This window comes from Bacillus rossius, chromosome 5, assembly GCF_032445375.1.
Source record: "Bacillus rossius redtenbacheri isolate Brsri chromosome 5, Brsri_v3, whole genome shotgun sequence".
Lineage (NCBI taxonomy): Eukaryota > Metazoa > Arthropoda > Insecta > Phasmatodea > Bacillidae > Bacillus > Bacillus rossius.
In genome coordinates this window covers 70,806,706-70,829,979 of record NC_086333.1, presented here as the reverse complement: position 1 = coordinate 70,829,979, position 23,274 = coordinate 70,806,706, and the positions used below count along the sequence as shown (strand labels likewise).

The following is a 23,274-nucleotide window of genomic DNA, read 5'->3' as shown; positions in this document are numbered from 1 at the left end:
GTTTAAATGACCTATTTACTTAAAATGATTCACATGCAGTCGAAGACATATGAATCTTAACACTTAAAAAGTATTTTTGTGGTTTCCTGTCTATATAATTTTATGTTTAAGTCTACTATTCATTGTTCCGAAGTTTTATTAGTTATTAGAAAGAAAGTGTGAACGTTAGCTGACACATGTCAAACAAAATAAATTATTCGAAAACTAACTTGGCTTGCGGTAAATTTTTTAATATATAGTTTAAATCCTTTTTTCTCTTTCATTTAGAGTATAACTCTGTTAAAAAACGTTTTTTTGTATTAACAGACCACAAAAATATCTTAAATTAACAGTGAATATGTTACAGCAACCAACTTTAGAACACTTTTAAAAGAAATAAATTTTATTGTATTTAATAAAGTAGTGACTAGAATTTTCACTGAAATTTATGAATTTCCATTCATTTCCTTAACAAATATTTTATTTTGTGATTTGGGGAAGAGAAAAAAGCATATTTGTTTAAACAAATAATGTACTTGAAGTGTTACTTTACTATAGCGCATCTGTGCCTTAGATCGCAGTGTGCATTTAAATAGGCATTTACTCTCTTTCGAATGCACGATGTCTGCTATTAACGCTTTCCTTGTTTCGGTGTGCTCTGTTGCTAGATGCACGCCATAGAGCGCAAAGGTTTCAGACACAACTTTGTATTGTATTGAAAAATTTTTAAACTCTATTTGAAAAATTGTATTTTGTAAAGTAAAATGTGGAGCGAGAATTGTGGAAATAAATTTTCCTGTTGTTTTTCATCAAGAGCATCATCTGATTATATATTTTTTAATTTTTAAGGAGACATAATTGAAAGACGCCATATTGGTTACAACATTTATTGTTAACATTTTGTTTATATAATTTTATTTGGAAAAGTTTGGCTCTTTTCAGCACAGCACATACTTTCGTGGAATGCCGTATTATTAATAGTGATGGAATGTTACAAATAGTTTATCCTGTCAAAAAATAATTGGTGTTTATCATTTGATATTTTTTTCTGTCAGTATGATTACAACTGCAATAATATCGTCAGATGACACTATTTTATGGTCTCAGAAATATCAAGAAATAGATTAGATATATTAAAACTTATTATAAATAACGATAGTATAACGGGAATAATTCGCGAGTTCATTTCGCGATAGGCTAAAAGACAAATAGTTATACCTCAATACAGCCTCTGTTATTGGCTCACAACTCACCTAGATGACTCTGGGCCAATGAGAAACACCCAACCAAAGCTGTATCGAATCACAGGCTGCTACGTTGGGACGTCTCACACGACAGCAGCCAATGAGTGAGTGACATTTGACCGAGTGTACGTAGAACTATGGAGTTCATCCTACATGTCATTGAACCCGCGAATTTTTCCGGTACCTAAAAATGAGACTTTTAACGTTAACAAGCCAGATAGTATCAATCTGTAGAGATCTGCATAATTTGCGGATTCATTCGGTGATAGGCTAGAATTCAAACACATATACCTCTTAGATAATTTTTCTATTGGCTTACTGTTCATCTGGACGAATCTCAACCAGTTATAAACCCTCAACCAAAGAAGGATCGAATCACAGACAAACCAGCTGAGACGACTTACGAGTCGGCAGCCAACGAACTTGCGTTATTTGCCCGAGTGTACAGGGGTATGTGCAGTCTATCCTGAAGGCCATCGAAACCGCGAATTTTGCAGGTCTCTATCAGTCTGGTAACAGTACTGAGACGGACAGTACAGGACGGTGCTGTCACTGGACCTTCACGCGGTCCCCGGCGACAGGTTCAGCTCCAGCGTGCTCACCTTGCTCGGGGCGGAAGCCTTGCAGTCGCGGCCGAAAGGATCAGCGAAGGAGGCTGCATGATGCCTCTGTGACGTGATCTTCCTCACGGCCTTCACCCACAACTGCTTGCGCGCCGAGCCGTTCAGGGCCCTGCAACAAGAAACAGACCCCTCTTCAAGGCTCTGCAACAAGACTACGTGTAATAAATACTAAGACTCTGTATAATATAATTATTTTAATAAGCTTACAATCAGAATCAAGTATAAACAAAACAAATAATCTAATGATAAAAATGTAAAAAGGAAAATTCACTTATGTGTATTCATTAGTATAGTTATTATGAAAATGAAAGAAGAGAGCACGGTACGCTTTAATTTTATTTAAATTAATTGTTTTGGCTATTACTTGGTCCTTATTTTGATTTTAATTTAATTTTTTTAATAGATAAATATGTATAAATATTAATTTATTTAAACATTATTTTATACAGAGTCGCAATTCATTTTGTCGCTGTTGAACAAAGTACTTAAAATTTAAAGATTTTTTTTTTTACTTTTTAGTTTATACAACAAATGAAAGCGTGTTTTTTTTAGTTTTTTAAAATATAATTTTATTTTTTTACCTTTTTTAGTTCATATAGAATTAATTTTCTTTTTATAAATTCCTAGAAATGCGCCACACAATACATTTTCTAAGTCCCGAAAATTCCGGGGGTAGTTGTCCCCCACCCCGCGGGGGGGGGGGGGGGGGGGTGGTCCGATGGTGCCCGAAGGCCTCGGAAACACTCATAGTCAACGCACTCCAATTTTCCCGACTTTAAAAAAATCGGGGCAAATGCCCTCCCCTCTGAGGGAACTTAAATTGACTCCGCGTTCGAGTGGATAAAGTGATCGCCTCCCAACCTCGAGATCACAGGAGTGATCATGAATCCAATCCCAGCCACCGCACAAAAAAAAAAAATAAAAAATAAACAGCGACTGTGGCTCTACCTACCTTCCAATTTCTCAACTAACTGTGACGTCATCCAGAACAAAAAAAAAACTACATGGAGTTTAAGACATAACCTTAAGGTATGCCCATTTTCCTCCAACCACGCAATACGTAGAAGCTCTTTATCACTTTGTCACCATTCACCCATCTCAAATAGTATATATGTGTTAAAGATAATGGTAACTTTAAATGATTAATATAAACTTAAACATCTTGTTCTCATCAAGGTAATTCAAAATGTAAGGAAGTGAACCGGTGCATATTTAAAATTTGACTCTCTAAATTCAGAGACACGTAAAAAAGGGAATACTGAATAAATGCGTGTGTGAAAATTACATTATCATTAAAATAATTTTATTTATATTTTAAAAAAGGTTTTAAATTAGTATTTAATTTAGTATTTTTTATATTTCATCAATATTTTATATGGTCTAAGTCAGTATAAACCTTGGCTGTTAAAATCAAAGAGAAGATTCATCAGTAATTGCTGTAATTTGTTGGTGTGTAATTTCATGTTTGGTTCCTAGATATAACGTTGTTTATGTCTCATGGTTCAATGTAAAAAAAGGTTAGCACGCCTTAACTGCACCAAAGAAAAGTGGAATGAATAAGTAAACGAGATAACTTGGAGAAAAATCCATCCACTCACGGCTATGCCCCCACATTTTCCACTGGTTGGCGGAAGTACAGTGGTACAAACTCTCAGAGAACCACTAAAGAAAACGACACAGCCCCTCAAATACATTTTCTCTTAATATTACTTACGAATAAATCGATGAAAACGCTATACTAGAAACAGATGACATCGGCCCTTAACCGCGTGTTGATTTTCATACATATTACAGAACAGAATGAGGTGAAACTATGAAATTACATCTTAAGCACAGTTTCTCATGATTTTTTTTTTTTTGACATATAACTGCTAACGAAAAAACTTTACGGAGTTAATTCGGTTTTAAAGTGTAATTACAAGTTAACTTCCAAATTTTTCATCGTTAACGCAATATACTTATATATTTATATTTTAGTGCTGTATGAGGTAGAAATTTTGCTAGAAGTAAATTAAACGTGCCTTCAATCATTCAACACTGTCACCTCTCTCTTGAAAGTTGAAGCAAGTCATAATTATTTCGAACTATATTTCAAGCATTTGTAGTATGTAAATACTAAAAAAAATTCTGTAATTACTTATAAATAAAAATTTATTGATTTATAACACAGGGTTGAGGTCTACACTCCAAATATTTTGCAGTTTTTGTAAAATTTCTTCTCATCAGGGTTAAGCTAAAATAAAAAATAAAAAATAACAACTAATTATACTGTTAAGTCTGTAAATAAAAATATAAGCAGAATATATTTTTATTCATTCTTAAATATTAAAATAATAAAAACTACCATAGGTTCAAAAATATAAGTACTGTAATTGAATTTCTGTTATTTCATGACACGTAGACGTATTCTGGTTGGTCTTCAAACAGTTATTGAATCACAAAAGGGATTTTACATATCTACCGTAGTGTTGTTACACATATTCAGTAAATATATTATATCATATCATTTAAAAATTTAAATTTCCATTAATCTATTGAACGGCTCACTGAATAGGTAGGTAAAGATTGTAATGAGCTTTAAAATTATTTTTTTTAATGTTACAGTTATTACGCAGAGCATTCATATCTGATATGTCACTTTGCTGCTTTCTTATCGAAGTGGAATTATTATAAATATAGAAAATTTCATGGCTTGCCCTTTTTATTTATATGTATATATTTTTTTGTTAGCAGCGTAGAAACTGGCATAAATTCTACTGTAGCGTCAGACAGAGAATTCCGATTATAACAGCAATCGGTGTGAAATTTGGCAATTTGCATTCAGTGATAACTTTTCGCAATCTTCCAATTGGAAGCTGCGATTTTCATTTATTTGCAGCTTGCTCTGCCACTAACAATGATAACTCACAAACTACACAGGCTAAAACGCGAACAAGCTGTCAGAAAAAAATTAGTAAATTTTTGGAGCAGTATATCACGGCTAGCACTTACAGTGTAAAGTTCTTGCGTGAAAAATTACTATTTTTTTAGTTTTTATAATAATGAATGTAACAATTATTATGCTCTATTAGTTATCAAAGTGTTAGTTCAATGAAAGTAGATTACAGGAATGTTCAGTGAAATAAAATCACTTCTATGTCTAGTAAGCATGTGTATAAGTAGAATCTATTGAAGTTATTTGATAATTTGTTACTTTTGAAGTTGACAAATGAAACAAAAAGTAACTATTAAATCCACAATATCGGCCCATGTGCCTAATTTATTTCAAAACGCGTCCTCATTTGTGAACAAATAACCACACATTTAAAGGACCAATACGCTGGCGTGATTATAAAATTACACTCGTTGAACGAAAAGGAAATAATGATACAAATGAAACTGCGAAATGTTATGCAAATCAGTGAAACTTAACAGAAAAACTGTTCAAAAGAGCTCCACTGTGAACGTTTTAGCATTCCAGTGAAAATATACGAATTTAGTATGATTTTATTTGTTCCTTTGTTTCATATTTATAGCAATAGGCATTGAAAATATTTTTGGTTCAGTATACAGAGAAATTATTAAAATACACGTCACATATTTATTCAAAGTGGTGAAAATACGCCCCCATCCTACCAAAAGTAGTACAATAATACCTCTACATAAACTATTCCAAGAAAAATAAAAGGTTAACATACCGCTGGGAATGGTGATATTATATTTTCTGCTTCTGTGGGAGTAGTTCTGAAAATTTCAAGGAAATTTTTCTTGAGAAAGAGGAAAATTAAGTTTAAAGCTTAAAACCACACCACAAATGACAGAATAAAAGATCGAATAAACATTTATGCTGCCCATTTATATTTTGGCTCAAATATCGTAAACATGATACTTAATTTTAGTTTCTACATTTGAAGAATACACTGAACTCATATAAATAAATAAATAAATAAATAAATAAATATATATATATATATATATATATATATATATATATATATATATAGTAATGTAATAATGTAAGAGTAGCTTGATCGCGAAATAAAATACACATTTATTTTTACTCGTTCGAAAACATTACATTGTCATCCACGCGCAGAAAACGGCAAACACAACTTCCCACACCAATGCGCTGGCATTTTATGACAACGCTTATCATTCCTGTTTCACAGTTACAATTGCATGCACAGTGGGATTTATTTATTCCAGGAGAGGGCGCGGGTATCTACGCCAATGGCATAACAGGCTTTGTACAAAGTATTGTGCATTTTAAAGGGGGTAGTATCCTAATTTAATTATATTCAAATGTTTAGTTTATTTACGGATGAATTTAAATAAATACGTAATATAACAATATTTAATGTTTATACAAGTTTTTTGACGTGAATACGTCTTTAAAATTGCTTCCATATTGGGAGGCAATTTAAAAAACTAATGATAACAAAATCGGGGGATACAGTTTGGTGTTGCAGCTACATGTCTATCATCTCTACCCAAAATTTAATTACACCGCTGAATAGCTAAAGGATCAAAGAATTCGTTACGCTAAGTGAGGATTGTGATGCATCGCGCGCGGTGGAGGGGGAAGCGCCGCCATTTTGAGGTCTTTTGCTGCGTTTCGAGATTTCCATTTAATAGGCTATAACTTTTGACTCGGAGAAGCTACGAAGGTTTTTTAGATGTTAATAGTCAGCTCTCGTCAAAATCTATCTATTGCATATATAAAACCTTAGTGTAAAATAGTTAAAGTTAGTGTATATATATGGTGTAAAATAAAAACAATAGCTATTTTATATTTTGTATAGAAAATATTACATGTTACGTACACGTATTCACGTACAACACACGGCCGTGTCCATGACACAGCCACACCCCATATTTTTCCCTACTAAACAAGTGCTCCCTTTGAACTCCTGTATCTTTTATTCATTTTTTATTATTTATTTATTATATTTAGTTACATATAATGCACACAAAACCAATTTAAAAATAAAGTCAATAACATGTTTGACAACATACAACATGATATTCCTTTTCCTGTGTTCAAAAAATAAATAAAGATTGTTTAAACAAGTTTAAAAACTAATACAACCAAACTTAAATACTTTCAGTCAAAAAAAAAATATTAAAAATATAAAAAAAATGGAATGGCAATTCATCTGAGGTCCGTAGTAAAAAGTATAAATATAAAAAGTGAAATAGATCTACAGACACATACAAATACACTTTTATTTTTCAGTTCATTACGTGGCTAAGACAGATTTTGTATCCAGCCACGTTCGTCGTCCCAATACTCCATTTGAATCGCACGGCATAGAACCATGTCACATGATTCAAGAAATTGGTGAGCTGCACTTAAATAAGAATTGGAACGGGATTTTAAGTGTGGCAAACCTGGTTCAAAATATGAGTTAAAATGGTTAATGTTTTTTTTTTGTGTTATGGTTAATTTTCAAACGGTTAGGGAGTTTTTTTTTTTAAATTTTATGTCAGTCCCAGCGTGTGCTAAGAACATTAAATCACGTGGTAATTTTTTTTTGTATCCGTTCGTAAGTAGCCTTCGTATTCAAACACATTGTTTCAGTACGTCATTCATTAAATCAATAAAAATTAGTTTTTCCAAAAACCATAAAAAACCCTTCACATTTCAGAGTTGAAAAAAAGAACTCATTTTTTTTAAAATTGATTTTCGGATGCTGTACCAATTTATTTTGAAGACTAATGCTACATATGAATGGTTAACCCAGAAATTAATACCACGTGATTTAATACTTTCAGTACATGCTAGGTCTGACATAAGAACAGTCTGCCTTTAGGTTAAAAAATTCATTAAATAAGGTCATGTTTAGAAGAAAAAATATATTGTAAAAAACAATTAAGTATGGTTATATAATAAGTTTATTATGAGTAGAACACAAAATATTAAAAACAAAATAATTAACTGATCTATCGGGAGCAAACTGCAGGAAACTCCAGAGCAACCTGTCCCTTCCGTTCTTTTACAAAAGATTCCTTTGGAAATCACTTGCCAATTACTACTAAAAATGTATTGTACTACAAAAAATGTATTGTAATTTTGTACAACATATTGCTATGTATACTTCATGTATGAAACGCGATTTAAGAGATAATAACTAGTATTTCTTTCGAAAATTGGCGCATACTTTAATTTTATGATTGAAGTTTTATTAAAGAATAATTTTTTAAAGCACGTAAAAGATAATAGAATACTCAACAGTTTGACGTTATTTTGTTTTACCATGCTTATTAATATGCGCAGTTAACAGTGTGCGCACATGTGTTTTAGTACCATGTGCGTCTCTGCCTGAGGACGGGAGCAGATAGCAGTTCCCGAAACGTCGCTTAGTTTCTGTTTTGGAAAAACTATTGTGTTTGTTTCGTCTTTTCGTTTTGTCGTGGTTTGTCTCGTTTCAACTGTTGTGCTGAATTTTTTTGGGTTCAATATTTTTGTGCTGTCATCATTTGTGGTTTTTTTTTCGTTCCCTTAGTCCATTTTTCTTTGATTTTCTTTGTTTGTCGACCATAGTCCTGTTATGGAATATTATGTGGTGTTTATATCCTGTTGACAACAGCAATTGTTTGCTTAATTTGTGTTTTTTTTGTCTTTTGGGTATTTTTTAGTTTTCTTCTACAGAAAAAGTGCTTAGCAATGGCGTATGTCCAAAAACTTACTTCAAGTCATGCACTCCCATTGCACAAATCTTTCAAAGATAATAACACTGGAAAGCTATTCATGGAACAGTTTACAAATAACTTTAACTATTGAAGGACAACACAAAGCATAAATGCCCGGGTAAGAATCCGAACCAAGTATTTTACTGCGAACACTATTTTGAAGAGATACAATTGTTTTCACGTAAATGTACAAATATCTGTAATATTACATGAATATTTCTGTTCCGTTTACAAAATGAAAAGGTTTTTACAGTGTAACGGCGTGTGTTTTGATCTCTCTCGACCGGCTCCAGTCCTGCAGAAGGGTATTATCTCCAACCCCCACCCCCGGGGCATCTGCTGACGCACTTATCGCTGTGCCAACAGACCGCCGACAACATTTGGAGCGAGGCCTTCTTTCCACGACGGGGTTTCAGCCCGTTCATCACCGGGAAAACCCACACTGTCTATTTCTTCCTTTTATAAATGGAACGGAAATAACTTGATGTAAGCTTTTGGACATAAGCCATTGTTAAAGCACATGTATGCCTGTAGAAGAAAACTACAAAAAACACAAAAGACAAAAACACAAATTAAGCAGCTACTCAATCGCACCTGTGTTTTCGTACCATGTGCGTCTCTGCCTGAGGACGGGTGCAGATAGCAGATCCCGAAACGTCGCATGTTTCTGTTTTAGAAAACTATTGTGTTTGTTTCGTCTTTTCGTTTTGTCGTGTTTTTGTCACGTTTTCAACTGTTGTGCTAAATTTCTTTGGGTTCAATATTTTTGTGCTGTCATTTGTGGGTTTTTTTTTCATTCTCTTCTGTTTTTTGGAAAAAAATTGTGTTTGTTTTGTCTTTTCGTTTTGCTGTTTTTTTTTTCTCGTTTCAACTGTTGTGCTGAATTTTTTTGGTTCAATATTTTTGTGCTGTCATTATTTGTGGGGGTTTTTTCGTTCTGTTAGTCCATTTTCTTTGTTTTTCTTTGTTTGTGACCATATTCCTGTTATGGAATATTATGTGGTGTTTATATCCTGTTGACAACAGCAACTTTTTTGCTTAATTTGTGTTTTTGTCTTTTCTGTTTTTTTTGTAGTTTTCTTCTACAGTCATACATGTGCTTTAGCAATGGCGTATGTCCAAAAGCTTACATTAAGTCATGCACTCCCATTGTACAAATCTTTCAAAGATAATAGGAGCGGAAATATTCATGTAACATTGCAGATATCTATAAATGTGTACATTTACATGAAAAAATAACTTCATCACTACAAACCAGTGTTCGCAGTAGTAATACAATTGATCATTATATATATATATATATATATATATATATATATATATATATATATATTCAATGGTAATACTGGGTTCGTATTCTCACCCGGACATTTAATGCTGTTTTGTCCCAGTGCCTCCAATAGTTAAAAGTTAATTGTAAACGGTTCCCTTAATTGCTTTCCAGTATTAACTGCGCAATAAGCCAGATACACCAAAGTAAAGTCCTTTTGATTATCTTTTCCATGGTTTAAAAGAAACGTTATGCCCATAGGTCGCGAAAACACTCGAGATTTATTAAAAAGTTTTTTATTACGAATAGCATTTAAGAGCCACTGAAGTTGTATATACAAGTTTCGTTTCATGGTTTCGTCTTTAACACGTTTTTTTTTTTACTGGACAGTAAAAACGCTAAAACGGGTGTTTTAGGCATGAAAAAAAAATTCTACACACAGAATTGTAAGCGGAATAGGGGAGTGTAAGGAGTATTTTTCTTTAATATTCCGCTATAACATCATAGGGTCACCGGGTCAAAGTCTCATGGAAGTGCGTCGCAGACGAGAAGACTGCACGGTGCCTGTTCGGTGCCTCGCGCGTTAGGGGCGAGAAGGCGCGTGACGCTGCAGCAGGCGACGCCCTTATCGCTCGTCGTATCAGCCCCGTTTAACGATAACATGGAAACGGGAACGCATCTCACGGGAACAGAGCACAGACACAACAGTACGGACACGGAACGTCACGGAAATTGCTCGGCAACGCTGAGCTCTTTCGTTTGTTTACGTTGCCCCGCGCGACCAATGGAAGATGATTATTTGACTGCGGTGGTAGTCGCGTTTGTTTGTGTTCTAAATACCATAGAGACCTGAAAAATTCGCTGTTTCATTCCGTGTTGTGCTAAAATTCAAATAATTATACCTTAGTGCTGCTTCTGCCATTGGTTCACTGTTGATCTGGAGGACTGAGGGCCAATTAGAGACCCTCACTCATAGAAGTGTGGAATCACAGGCCACCCAGTCGAGACGACCCACAAGTCAACAGCAGCCAGTGAACAGTTGGCATTTGCCAGAGTGTGTAGAGTGTATTGGAGTCTATCCTGGAAGTCATTGAACACGCGAATTTTCCCGGTCTCTACAAAAATACGTTAAAATTTTTTTTTAAAGTTTAAGAATATCTATTGTTCTTATTAGTACTTTGTCGTTTATTTTAATAATATATGTAAATTCTTCCCGTGCTGTTTATATATATTAATATTTTGTTAACCTTGAAATGCAATCTCATCGGTTGCCGATTATGTTTCCGCAAGGGCGTCGCCAGGGGGGGTAGGGGGGGGGGAGTTTCCCCCCCCCCTAGAGCCTTAGAGATATAAAATAATTTAGCCAAATGCAAAAAAAAAAATACTTTTCCCACAACTTGCCCCTCCCCCCTCCTAGGCCATCGGCTGGCGACGCCCTTGTGTGTCTCCGTGCGTTGAGGAAGCTGCAGACGCGACGGTGAAATGTCCCGGAGCTGAACGGAAGCTACCCGGCTGTAGCCTCACCTCCTGGTTGCGTACGCGGCGTATCCGCATCCATGCCCATGGGGGCCCCAGCCTGGACATCCTTATAGGTAGAGACCTGCAAAATTCGCGGTTTCGATGGCCTTCAGGATAGACTGCACATACCCCTGTACACTCGGGCAAATAACGCAAGTTCATTGGCTGCCGACTTGTAAGTCGTCTCAGCTGGTTTGTCTGTGATACGATCCTCCTTTGGTTGAGGGTTTATAACTGGTTGAGATTCGTCCAGATGAACAGTAAGCCAACAGCAAAATTATATAAGAGGTATATGTGTTTGAATTCTAGCCTATCACCGAATGAATCCGCGAATTTTGCAGGTCTCTACTTATAGGATATGAAGGCTGGGTCATAAAACAGGTCGGAGGAGAGATCCTCAAAAACCTGTAAGCCTCACCTCATCCTCCGAGGCGGCGACCTTCAGGAAGTCCTCGGCGGGCGGAACCGGCGACACGACGACATCCTCACGGCGGACACTGAACAACTCCCCGGCTCCCAGACCAGAGAGTCCGGGCCCCCCCAACCCCTCCACCCCTCCACTAGTGCACCCCTCCGCCCTTAATGGGGTGTCCGGGTACGTCGGGGGGAGAGGAGGCAGATATGCACCGTTATCGCGGGCGCCTCGCGCTGTTGACATTGCCAGGGGATACCGCGAGATAGCGAAGTCGAAGCCCCGTCCACGCGGGTGGGATGCCGCCCCTTCCCCCTTTTCCACCCATCATCCTCCGACGAGACCCTCCGCGAAAAAACCTGAACCGACCAATTATCGACCGTACGCGACCTCGGTGACGCCGTGCACGATAGAAACTTCTTTTTTTTTTCTCTCCGCCAGGTTGATCCTCTTCCTTCCCCCTTTAGTACTACGCAAAAAGAAACACGCGCGCGCGCCTCTTCGACTTTTGCGAACTTCGGTTCGCGCCACCCGCCACAGATGGCAGCACCGTGGTTGCGCGCTTCCGTCCCGTGCGAATTCCGTTTCATTCTCGGAATTACTCCCGCCAAATGCCGCACTCCGAGAACTTAAGATGTTACACGTCAATAAAATCAAAACGACGCGTGAGAACAAGATTTAAGGCAAAATATCTAGAATTACAGGATGGCGAAATAAAATATGGTGAAATACAAGATGGCGGACATTGATCTCCTTAACTCCTGGGTGTAACACTAACAACTTTGCCCTCCAAGTGATGCTGGAGTCATAGCAGCAGCGAAGGGCGCGATGCTGTGCACGCGACGCGAATAGAATAACTTTTTTTTCCCCACCCAATCATGTTTTTTTTTTTTATAAATCCGCGACGTCAAAAACGCGACAAAATTCGCGGCCGCGCCAGGCTTTCCATTTTGAAAGAGATTCCATTTTCATCGCTACACTTTACTGAAATGAGCGTCAGATTTTTGTTTCCGAAAGATGATTTAGACTAATGCATTGAAGTGTATTTGAATGTACAATTTATATTCTAGTGTATAAATTGCGTTTTTTTCCCCTGTATGTCATATGAATGCTAATAAAATATTTTTTTTATATCATTCGGAGTCACATTCAAGTCCTCGTCACTATTAAATTTGAAGGACTTAGCATAACCGTATTTTTTACGTAAATGCAATATCACTGTTGTAGTCCCATAACTCTCCAAGATTGGCGTTATTTCGTTTTGAGATACAAGGCGGTTAAACTGAAATACACTTAAATTCTAGCGCATGTTTCGAGAGATAATTTGTGGCTATTACTACACAACAAAATTTTGCGGATTCAGGTCTGAGTTCTAAAAGTCTACTATTTCCTGAGATTTTAATGTAATAATCAATTTTCTTTTAAAATTATATTATAAGGAAATTTTCTCAGTAAATAAAATTGGTTGTCTGTAAAGTCGATTTACAGACGTTAGTTTAACGTGACGTCATAACAAAACATTGATGAAATGATTGCATACTTTTATGAATAAAAATTAATCATTTTTATTGAATTATCACTATTTTGTATGGATACAAAGAAGGAGTAAAATTAAATCTACAATTTAATTGATACATTTACTTTTATTTGCACTCATTAATTCAAATATGTTTATTACTTTAACGAACAGATTATTTTAACTATAACTTTTATACATGTTTGCTATTTAACTTCTTCCAATCTGTGTTATTCTGTTAAGGATAGGACGATGATAGGAAAAGTAGGAAACGAATGGGAGTGTTTCAAATTTAATGTGCTTCGAAAAAGTCAAATCGATTGTTGTTCCAATCGAGTGGAAGAGAGAAAGATGCGGCGCAAGCGTACAATGAGCGTAACGGGACGATGAGCGTAACGGGACAATGAGTCATCCATTTTCGTGCGTGCAGCCGGCGTTCATCGATTTATTAGACATCATGTAAAAAAATGTAAGGGTTGTACTTGACCGAGATAACGTCTAACCTCGGTAACGAGCAAATTCATGCGTTCTCATGTTGCAAATAAACTTATAATGAGTAACTCGCACACAAAAGTTAATATACAATTCTTAGGTGTCTGATGTGGCAAAGCACAGCGTATCTCTGACTTCTCTTTGGTTGCATGCTTCTTTGCCTAGCTGGTCGATGCTTCTGCCTTTGTATCCTGGGTGGAGGGCGGGCTAAAAGTTGAGGTGGTTGAGGTGTTAGCTAGATTATCAAAGCATACATTATTCTATTGATGCATAGTTATGAGTACTAAGTTGATTTAACTTAATCATACAGAGCAGTACCTCACGTATTCGTTGTCGGAAATGGTTATTTTCTTTAATTTTGCTGTCACATAAAAAAAAAACAGAAATATTTGGTGATTTCCTTGAATTTTTTAAGTTTCTTTTCCTGACCATGTAAAACACGTGGCAAAACATAAAACATATGGCATCAAAGAGGGGCTTAAAACTGATAATTTTAAACAGAGAAAACATTCTTAGAAAAACCGAGGGTAGTGAGTTGTGGGTTGTGGCTGTTACATGGACACGACCGTGTGTTGTACGTAAATAAGTGTACGTAACAGGTAATATTTTCTAAACAAAATATAAAATACGCTTTTTTATTTTAATACTATATATATCCACTGTAATTATTTGACACTAATGTTTTATATATGAAATCGATAGGTTTTGACTATACCTAACGATTGAAACTCAAACGAACGTCGTAGCTCCTCCGAGTCAAAAGTTGTACTAAATGGAAATCTTGAAACGCAGCAAAAATGACCTCAAAAAAACGGCGCTTCCCCCTCCACCGCGCGCAATGCGTCACAGTCCTTTCTTAGCGTAACGAATTCTTTGATCCTTTAGCTATCCAGTGAAATGATTAAATTTTGGATGGAGATGATAGATATGTAGCTACAACACCAAACTGTATTCTCCCGATTTTGTTATCGTTCGTTTTTTTTTTTGGATGGCCTCCGACTAAGAAAGCGATTTTAAAGACGTATTCACGTCAAAAAAGATTCGTTTGTAAATCTTTTGCCGAGAAATGATTTGTAACACTACAAGTCAAATACTGCATCGCAATGGGGTTTCCTGGCTGCAGGCCCGATTGCAGGTCTGGCTGTAGTCCCGACTGTCGGGCGTCGCGCCGGTGGGGGACGCACCACAACGCCGAACGTACAATAACGCCGAATACCATAACCCCGAAATGCCAAATTGACCACAACGCCGACAGCTAGAAAACTGTTGTGTACCACAACGCCGAATTACCACAACGCCGAAATACATTAACCCCGAAAAAAGTCATTGCAGGACTGACACAAAGGTTAGGTTAGGTAAGGTTAGCACACAATATTCATTCAGTTGTTTTCCATTTTGCTCCTGTGTACCCCCCCCTCCCCGCAGAAACATTTTTCGGCGTTACTGTATTTCGGCGTTGTGGTACACAGCAGTTTTCTAGCTGTCGGCGTTGCGGACAATTTGGCATTTCAGCGTTATGGTATTCGGCGTTATTGCACGTTCGGCGTTGTGGTATTTCGGCGTTGTGGAAACGACCCGCGCCGGTGTTGTGTCGGCGACGACCGCGACCTCGCCGCTCGGCGCGCATGCGCGTCCTCGCAATCAGCGCGCGACCCGTCGCCATGGCGACAGATGGCTGCGCACACACCGCGGCCACTCTCATGCCTCAGCCGGTGAGGGGGGGGGGGGGGCAGTGCACATCGACGGAAGGCCCCTTGCCAAAGTAAAATCATCACACAAAATTTTTAAAATCAATACAAACTAGCGAAAAACTCTCAGACAGCTCAATTTATACCACTAAGAAATAGGTATATCATTTTCACGCAATACCCAACAATATTCCCCCCCCCCTCCCTTTTCACACCAAAATTGGCCAGAGCCAAACCCACTAGCCAATGAGAGCGAGGCAACGTCTCGCATGCCTTGACGACTCCATTTTTTTTTCTTCCTAATCACATGCACTGTTTGCTTTCTGTTTTTTTTTTCCTACATCACCTTCCTGGAACCTTTGGATACCTCCGTATTATAATGAACTCACTTTCGGCTCTACTATTAAATACCAAAAGACCAAGCCTACATCTTCAATATTTAGGCAGAGGGATGTTTCACCCTGTCTCCCCTCGCATTCACTTGTAGTCAGGGAGTGGGAGGGGGAAACAAAGAAATATGAAGAGGGAAATGAGACTGTAGCACTCAGGTTTCCTCTCAGACCTGCCTCTGGACCCTGCCCTGAAATATACATAGATAAAGACAACTGATAAAAGGTATGTTTAATATTCATACATAATATCTTTACTTGTGGTTGATTATCTTAGAAGATAAGATTAACTATTGTATAAATATTTTTACCTCAGGTTCAAATTAGCTAAAGACCTTACTTATAAAAGGTTATATTAAAATCCATTAGGTATTGTTCCGAGCGATGATAGAACAAACAGCCAAAGAGATGAAAAAAGGTCAAAAGTTTTAAATACTATATATATGTGTGTGTTTGTGTGTATAGGTGTGTTGAGGTGTGTGTGAGTGTTTATGGGTGTGTTCCAAATAATGTACTTAGTCGTTTCAAATATTTTTATGCAATTTTATGCAATGTATAGACTTTTAAACACAAAAAGTTTTATTTCTAGTAAATATTTTAACAGTAGGAACTAATAATTGACAATCACAGCAAAACAAATTATAAAATATTATTTGTAATGTACAGTAGTAATACGAATTTGCCCCAGCGCTTAAAGGTTTACAGGTTAATAATTGGGGATGGGGGTTGGATATATTTTTTTATCTCGGAAGCACACGTAGACAGTAATTTTTCTCTTATTTTGAAAGTAATTTGTACAAAATTTCATCAAGAAGTTCTGCTATAAAGAGCGAGAAATTTCACGCAGAAAGTCATCTTCGTCGTGTATTAGGTCATATGCAAAATTTCATCAAGCTCTGAGTAAAAGTGTAGATTTATACATAAAAAACTAACCCACTGACACTCTTCACACACACACACATATAGCTATTGTATATGTGTGTGTGTTTGCCGGTGTACATAACATATAAAAATATAGCTAAGCAGAAAGTTGTATGTATTGACATCCCTTGAAATATTTTATGGTTCTCAATTATTATCAATTAACTTAAAATTAATATTTCCGTCAAAATATTGAAATAAAAAAACTATTTGTGAAAAGGAATATAAATGGATTTTCAAATTTGAAATTAATATCCCCGAATGTGTAAATGTAATATTATTTGTTCTAGTCTCATCCATACAGATTCAATATGATTGATATGTTTTAATTTGCACCTGTGGCGATAAAGAGCGTCATAAAATTTTCCGCAACTCTTAACATGGGTTGGTTTTCAAATTACACAATTTTTCAAGCCGGAACTAAATATTTCACACTCCTGCTACCTCAGCATTAAATGATGTGGAAAATATTTACATAAAATTTAATTTTGATGTTCCAATTGGAATATTCGTCTCATATCAACCAAAAAAATTACTATGGATAAATAATTTTTACATTATAAAATGAATCCACGCATTTATTACCGTCAGCAAAGATATTTATTTTTTTGATACTACAGAGAATGAGACAAATTCGTAACTAACGCAGTGCTTCACTATAAATAATCGTATACTGTTTACAAGGAAAATCCTTGGGAAATCAGTAGTTGCCAACGATATAACTTATAAATCTGCAATGTGGAGATTCGTCAAATCGCAAATAGCACAAATTTCTGCCTTGCAATTTTACAAGTGATTTAGTTGGCAACTGAGATTCCTATCTATGCAAATGTAACAAACAAATTTTACAGTGTTAGTTTTCTGGACGGGAAATCCGCCGAGTGAAACAGATTATTCATGAATATAATTTTTGTAAACCACTTGTAATGAGCGGTAGCCAGGTCCATTGTGAGGTCAACTTAACCGATGAAAATAACAATTCATGAAATTTTTCTCGAGTGGCAACAGAGACCTGATTTTTATCCGTTTTCAAGAGGACAATGTTGTTACGATTTATAATGTTGGGTGAACAGGGTTCATAAGGGATAGCACAATTCAGTTTTATTACAGTTTTATTGATTACTAATGTTTACATTATTAATAACTAATTGCACTTAAAAAATGTCCGATCACGAATCACGGACAATTAAAATATTTGTATTCTCAAGTCACTCAATGTCTGTCAAGTTCCGCAGTTCACACTCCTCACTGGAGCCAGGCTCGACAGTGGTTCGCTCCTTACCACGCGCCTGTCCACACACACAGTCTCGCGCCACTTAGCCGCACTCTCACGATCCAGTTGAAATCTGCTTCGTGCCACTCTCTGTAAACGGGGGAGAGGGGAGGGGAGTGTCTCTCACCCTCTTCGCCGATGTCGTACTTCCCTTCGCTCGGAATCCACTCGGAACTCCCGCGGAGACCGGCTTCGCTGTTTAAGTAGTCGTGGGTCGTCTTTACAGAACATACGAGAGCGGCTGTGACGAATCGCGTCATTCCGGGCCGACCCGACGCCCGAACAATCCAGAAGGGCGGCGTCCATTCTCGCTTCTCCGCGCGGCGGCCCGCGGAATTCCCAAGGCCGCTCAGCGGTAGATAGCAGCGCTGAGGCAGGACGATGCGCGGGAAGCGGAGGGGGAAGGGGTAGCGACGACCCTTGTAATCCGACCAGGTACGCGTGGCATGACTTACGTCAGTGTACGGCGCGTGACGTCAGTGGCCGTGCGGGGCCGCCAGCCAGCTCCAAACCTGGCGCGTGTCGCGGTCCTGTCTGCGTTCGTAACAATATTAAGGACTGAGAATTGAAGGGATTGGAAGGGGGGTGGGGTGGGGGAGGAATGTATCGTTAAGTGAGCCCTAACATGAATGATCAACATTCTTAGGGTTCCAACTGAAACCTTATGTTTCTTTTACAGCAATCACAAATATTTTTTCCCCCGCATAAGCATTAATATATTACGATACGCTGCAAATTTCGTGCGAGATGTGTTCTGAAGTCCATAAACTAATTGAGCAACGCCAAGCGAATATTCATAGCATACACTTCCTGTCTGAATATATTAGTCATACACTTTTACATTTTTTTGTAAATGGAACGAAAATATTCAAGTAACATTACAGTCGTTTTCATGTAAATGTACAAATTTACAGTTTCACTACAAAATTGTGTTCGCAGTTATACTAGGTTCGGATTCTTACACGACCATTTATGCGTCGTGTTGTCCCAGTACCTCCAATAGTAAAAGTTATTTGTAAACTGTTCCCTGAATAGCTTTCCAGTATTAACTGTGCATATCAGTACGCATAATAAAACAAAATACACTCCAAGCATTGAATACTCGATTATCCCTTCCATAGTTTCAAAAATATGCTTTGTAACCTCTCGTGTCTAACGCGAGGGGCACAAGGGATGAAATGGAAAACAGAGGTGTGCAGTGTGTTGGACATTTATTCATCCAGAAACACATACCTTTAATGACATCGGATTAAATACAGAATATTATAACGAAGTACGTTTGATTCCAGAGCCTTGGCTCCTAACAGAAGTCGAAAGTAACTGAGAACAAACAAACAAAACTAATTATTAGCACAGCCCTTATTTTAGTGAAACCGCCTTAACGAAACACTGGGCTTGTGGCTCGTCAACTACCACGCGACCCCGGCGGGGAAGCGCTGTCAAAACAAATTACGCGACAGCAAAAATAAACCTTTCTTTACTGCTCCAGCCAGAACATTTACACACATTAATGAAATATTCTACAAGACACTGTGATGTTTCTCTATGTAACAAAAGAATAGTAAACAAGTTTTCTGACTTGGAAACTCGATTAAGACACAACTATAAAAATCCTAATTATTTACGCTAAAACACTTAAGACTGATATTACTCTCAATAACATAATTATTACACATTACTGAACAGGTAAACAAGTGACAGATAAGTTAAACAGCAATTAATATGCTTAAAGTTCGAATCTTTTTCAATTTACGAGTTACTTTATTTATGAGTTCAAAAGGCGTTGTTCAAAGGCGAATATGTATGCTGTACTGATGTGGCTATCGCTCTCTCGTACCTGTGTTTCCGTACCATGTGCGTCTCTGCCTGAGGACGGGAGCAGATAGTAGTTCCCGAAACTTCGCTTGTTTCTGTTTTGGTAAAACTATTGTGTTCGGTTCGTCTTTTCGTTTTGTCGTGTTTTTGTCTCGTTTCAACTGTTGTGCTGAATTATTTTGGGTTCAATATTTTTGTGCTGTCATCATTTGTGGTTTTTTATCGTTCTATTCTGCTTTGGAAAACTACTGTGTTTGTTTCGTCTTTTCGTTTTGTCGTGTTTTTGTTTCGTTTCAACCGTTGTGCTGAATTATTTGGGTTCAATATTTATGTGTCGTCATCATTTGTGGGGTTTTTTCGTTCTCTTAGTACATTTTTCTTTGTTTTTCTTTGTTTTGTTGACCATATTCCTGTTACGGAATATTTTGTGGTGTTTATATCATTGTTGACAACAGCAATTTTTTGCTTAATTTTAAGTTTTTTGTCTTTTTTGTGTTATTTATTTGTTTATTTTTATTTTTTAGTTTTTCAACAGAAAAAGTTTTTAGCAATGGCGTATGTCCAAAAACTTACATCAAGTCATGCACTCCCATTGCACAAATCTTTCAAAGATGCTATTGCTGCAAATGATGCAAGTCCTTGTTTGGCATTTACAAGTGTCTTAGGTCCGCAACAGGAACGACTCAATCAGTTTTCCCACAAGTATAGAATTTCCAGTTATTTCTTCAAATTGTAGTTACCGTTCCTTCCGGGATGTTTCTACTCGAAATAAAAGATAAATGTCTCTTATCGGTGGGTTTTTTATGCTCACACGCCGTCAGCTCGAAACCCTGCCTGCGTCACCGCTAGCCCCTTTGCAAGTTTTTACTCCAACTGGTCTCGCTGCCTTAACGGTGTGGTCGTTAGCTCCGCAAACAGTTTTCCGATGAAGTGTCTTACCAAGTCGAATGGAGTTTGGTCGGGCAGCGTGACGGCAGGCAGGCGAGATTCTGACGGCGTAGCTTCTGGACGGCAGCAACTCCCCGCCTCGGTCGTCGACTCGGAGCTGTCTCTCTCTCCCAGGGCAAATTGGGGACCTTATATACCCTGGAATTTGAGGTAGAAAACATCGGAGATTGTTCTGGGCCTACAGGACCGGAAACGCCGCGTAGGCGACGTCCGGTTCGAAGCCCGCCACACGAGCTCCGCCGAGCATTTCCGAGCGGCTCGCCACAATTCCTGTTGGCCGGGTAGCATCGGGCGCGCGGTTAGGCGCCACGGAGACGTCATCATGTACGTAGTGCGAGAGCATACGTAACAGCTTGATTAAAACATCAATTAAAATATAAAATTATGCGCCAATATTACTAAGAAATACTCAGTATTTTCTTGAAAAACGTTATGCAAAAATAACATAGCCAGTGTTGTACAAAGTTACAATATATTTCTTGTAATATTACAAACTATTTCTTGGCAATTGGTTTACAAATGAATCTTTTGTAAAAATACAGAATTTGGTTTTATGTGTAGCAACATATTAGAAATTCATGTTATGTGTATATACTGCCGGTTAAAGTACTAGTAAAACTTTTATAATCATATTATAAAATATTCCTTGTTAAAGTTATGAATTAGTAAACCAAAAATAATATTGTAACTGAGGACAACCTTAAGGGATTTCTTTATTAATCGAATTTAGGGGCTCGCATTTAGAGGAGACCCAATCATTTTCAGCATTCACTTGTCAGTTGGTTATGATCATCACTGGCAAAGTTGTATTCACTTAACATGATCATATTGAACTGTAGATTAATTTTGAAGTAACGGTATTGGTCTTCTGATACTCTGAAATATTTAGGTTTGAATCTACGTCAAATTAACTCGATATTGGTAGAGTTATCTCTGACTATAGTAATTCGAAAATAACTTAAGATTTTCAGTATTCCACCACAAGACCACGTAACGCATACAAGAATAATGTGAAAATTATTTGTTATCTCAACTTATCTCCAATACACTTAAGTAATTGTACATCTGTAAGCTAACTTACACATATCGACTCACATCATTACAAAAACGCATGAAAAATTCAACATCGGAAAGCATCGTCTTAATGGGTATAAGAAAAATAATAATGTTTAAAATTTTCCGGAACTTGCAATTGAACACTATTTAATTAGTTTAATAATTACGTACCAGGTGCCTAGTTTGTGCCAAGAAGAACAAAAAAAAAAAAATAATTTAGAATCAAATTTTAATATCTTAAAGTTTCCTTCAAAGTTTTATTACAATAATCAAATACAACACACAACAGATTAATTTATTTGAATAAAATGAAAATCTGTAAACACTATATTTCAGCAACAACATAAAATTAGATAATTAGCATTTTAAAAATAACATAAAGACAGATTATACAATTTTCATTGATACATTTATTCTTAAAAATTCAGCCTTTTTTGTCCTAGTGATAATTTTATCCTGCAACGTACATTAACAATTGCTTTTCAGGTACAGCAACATAAGGGCACAAATTTTAGAATAAAAATATTTATTGTTTAAACGTAAAAATAATTATAATAAATAATTTAGCATATAAAAATTACATACAGAAAACCCACGCAAATTTGTTACACGTAGATATACATTCCTTCGAATCACTCATACAGAGTTTTTATCGTTATAAATAGTCAACATTTATTTAGGATGTTTCCCTGGAACAGTTTTTTTATTTGGTAAGAAACGTTATAAGATACCTAATTTTAAACAAATTGCATTACTTAACAAGTTCATTTGTGTACTGGAGTCTTCAAATGAATAAAAATACATTTTTTTTTGAAAACAAAAATTAAAATGTTCGTGCGCGAGTGATTAACCATAGAAGATTTTACTGATTTCCTATACCCATGTTTTCGCTAGTCATCCCATCCCATGCTTACTTAAAAGACAGCTGCATTCGTCCGCAACATAGATCCGAGAGTTTTCTTCGCAAACGTACAGGGATATTGGGTTGTTGTTAGTGTAACTTATCCCGGCGAGAGCGGGATGCGAGCCCACGACCCGCGACCCAACAATCCAGGCGCCTCGCTCCGTCGACAAAATTCGCGGCAACGTTTTGCAGAGTCTGGCATGTGAATAACTACGAGAAAAAAAAAATTGGTTTTCTGTAATGTCGGTTTACGGACGATAGTTTAACGTTACAACGTCATAACAAAACATTGATGAAATGATTGCATACTTTTATGAATAAAATTGAATCATTTTCATTGAATTATTATTTTGTATGGATACAAAGAAGGAGTGAAATCAAATCTACAATTCTATTGATAAATTTACTTTTATTTGCACTCATTAATTCAAATATGTTTATTACTCTTAACGAAGAGATTATTTTAACTTTAACTTTTATACATGTTCGCTATTTAACTTCTTCCAATCTGTGTTATTCCACGTTAAGGGTAGGACGATGATAGGAAAAAGTAG

The 23,274-nt window shown here is 36.7% G+C and overlaps 1 protein-coding gene across 1 annotated transcript in view; it reads right to left on the bottom strand.

The window, feature by feature from the left end:
• Positions 1–23,274, bottom strand: part of LOC134531985 (adenylyl cyclase 78C) — a 504,301-nt gene that overhangs the window by 153,568 nt on the left and 327,459 nt on the right. The window contains exon 3 of the mRNA XM_063368091.1: positions 1,826–1,955. Within this exon, the coding sequence (XP_063224161.1) occupies positions 1,826–1,955 (130 nt within the window). The remainder of the gene's footprint in view (positions 1–1,825; positions 1,956–23,274) is intronic.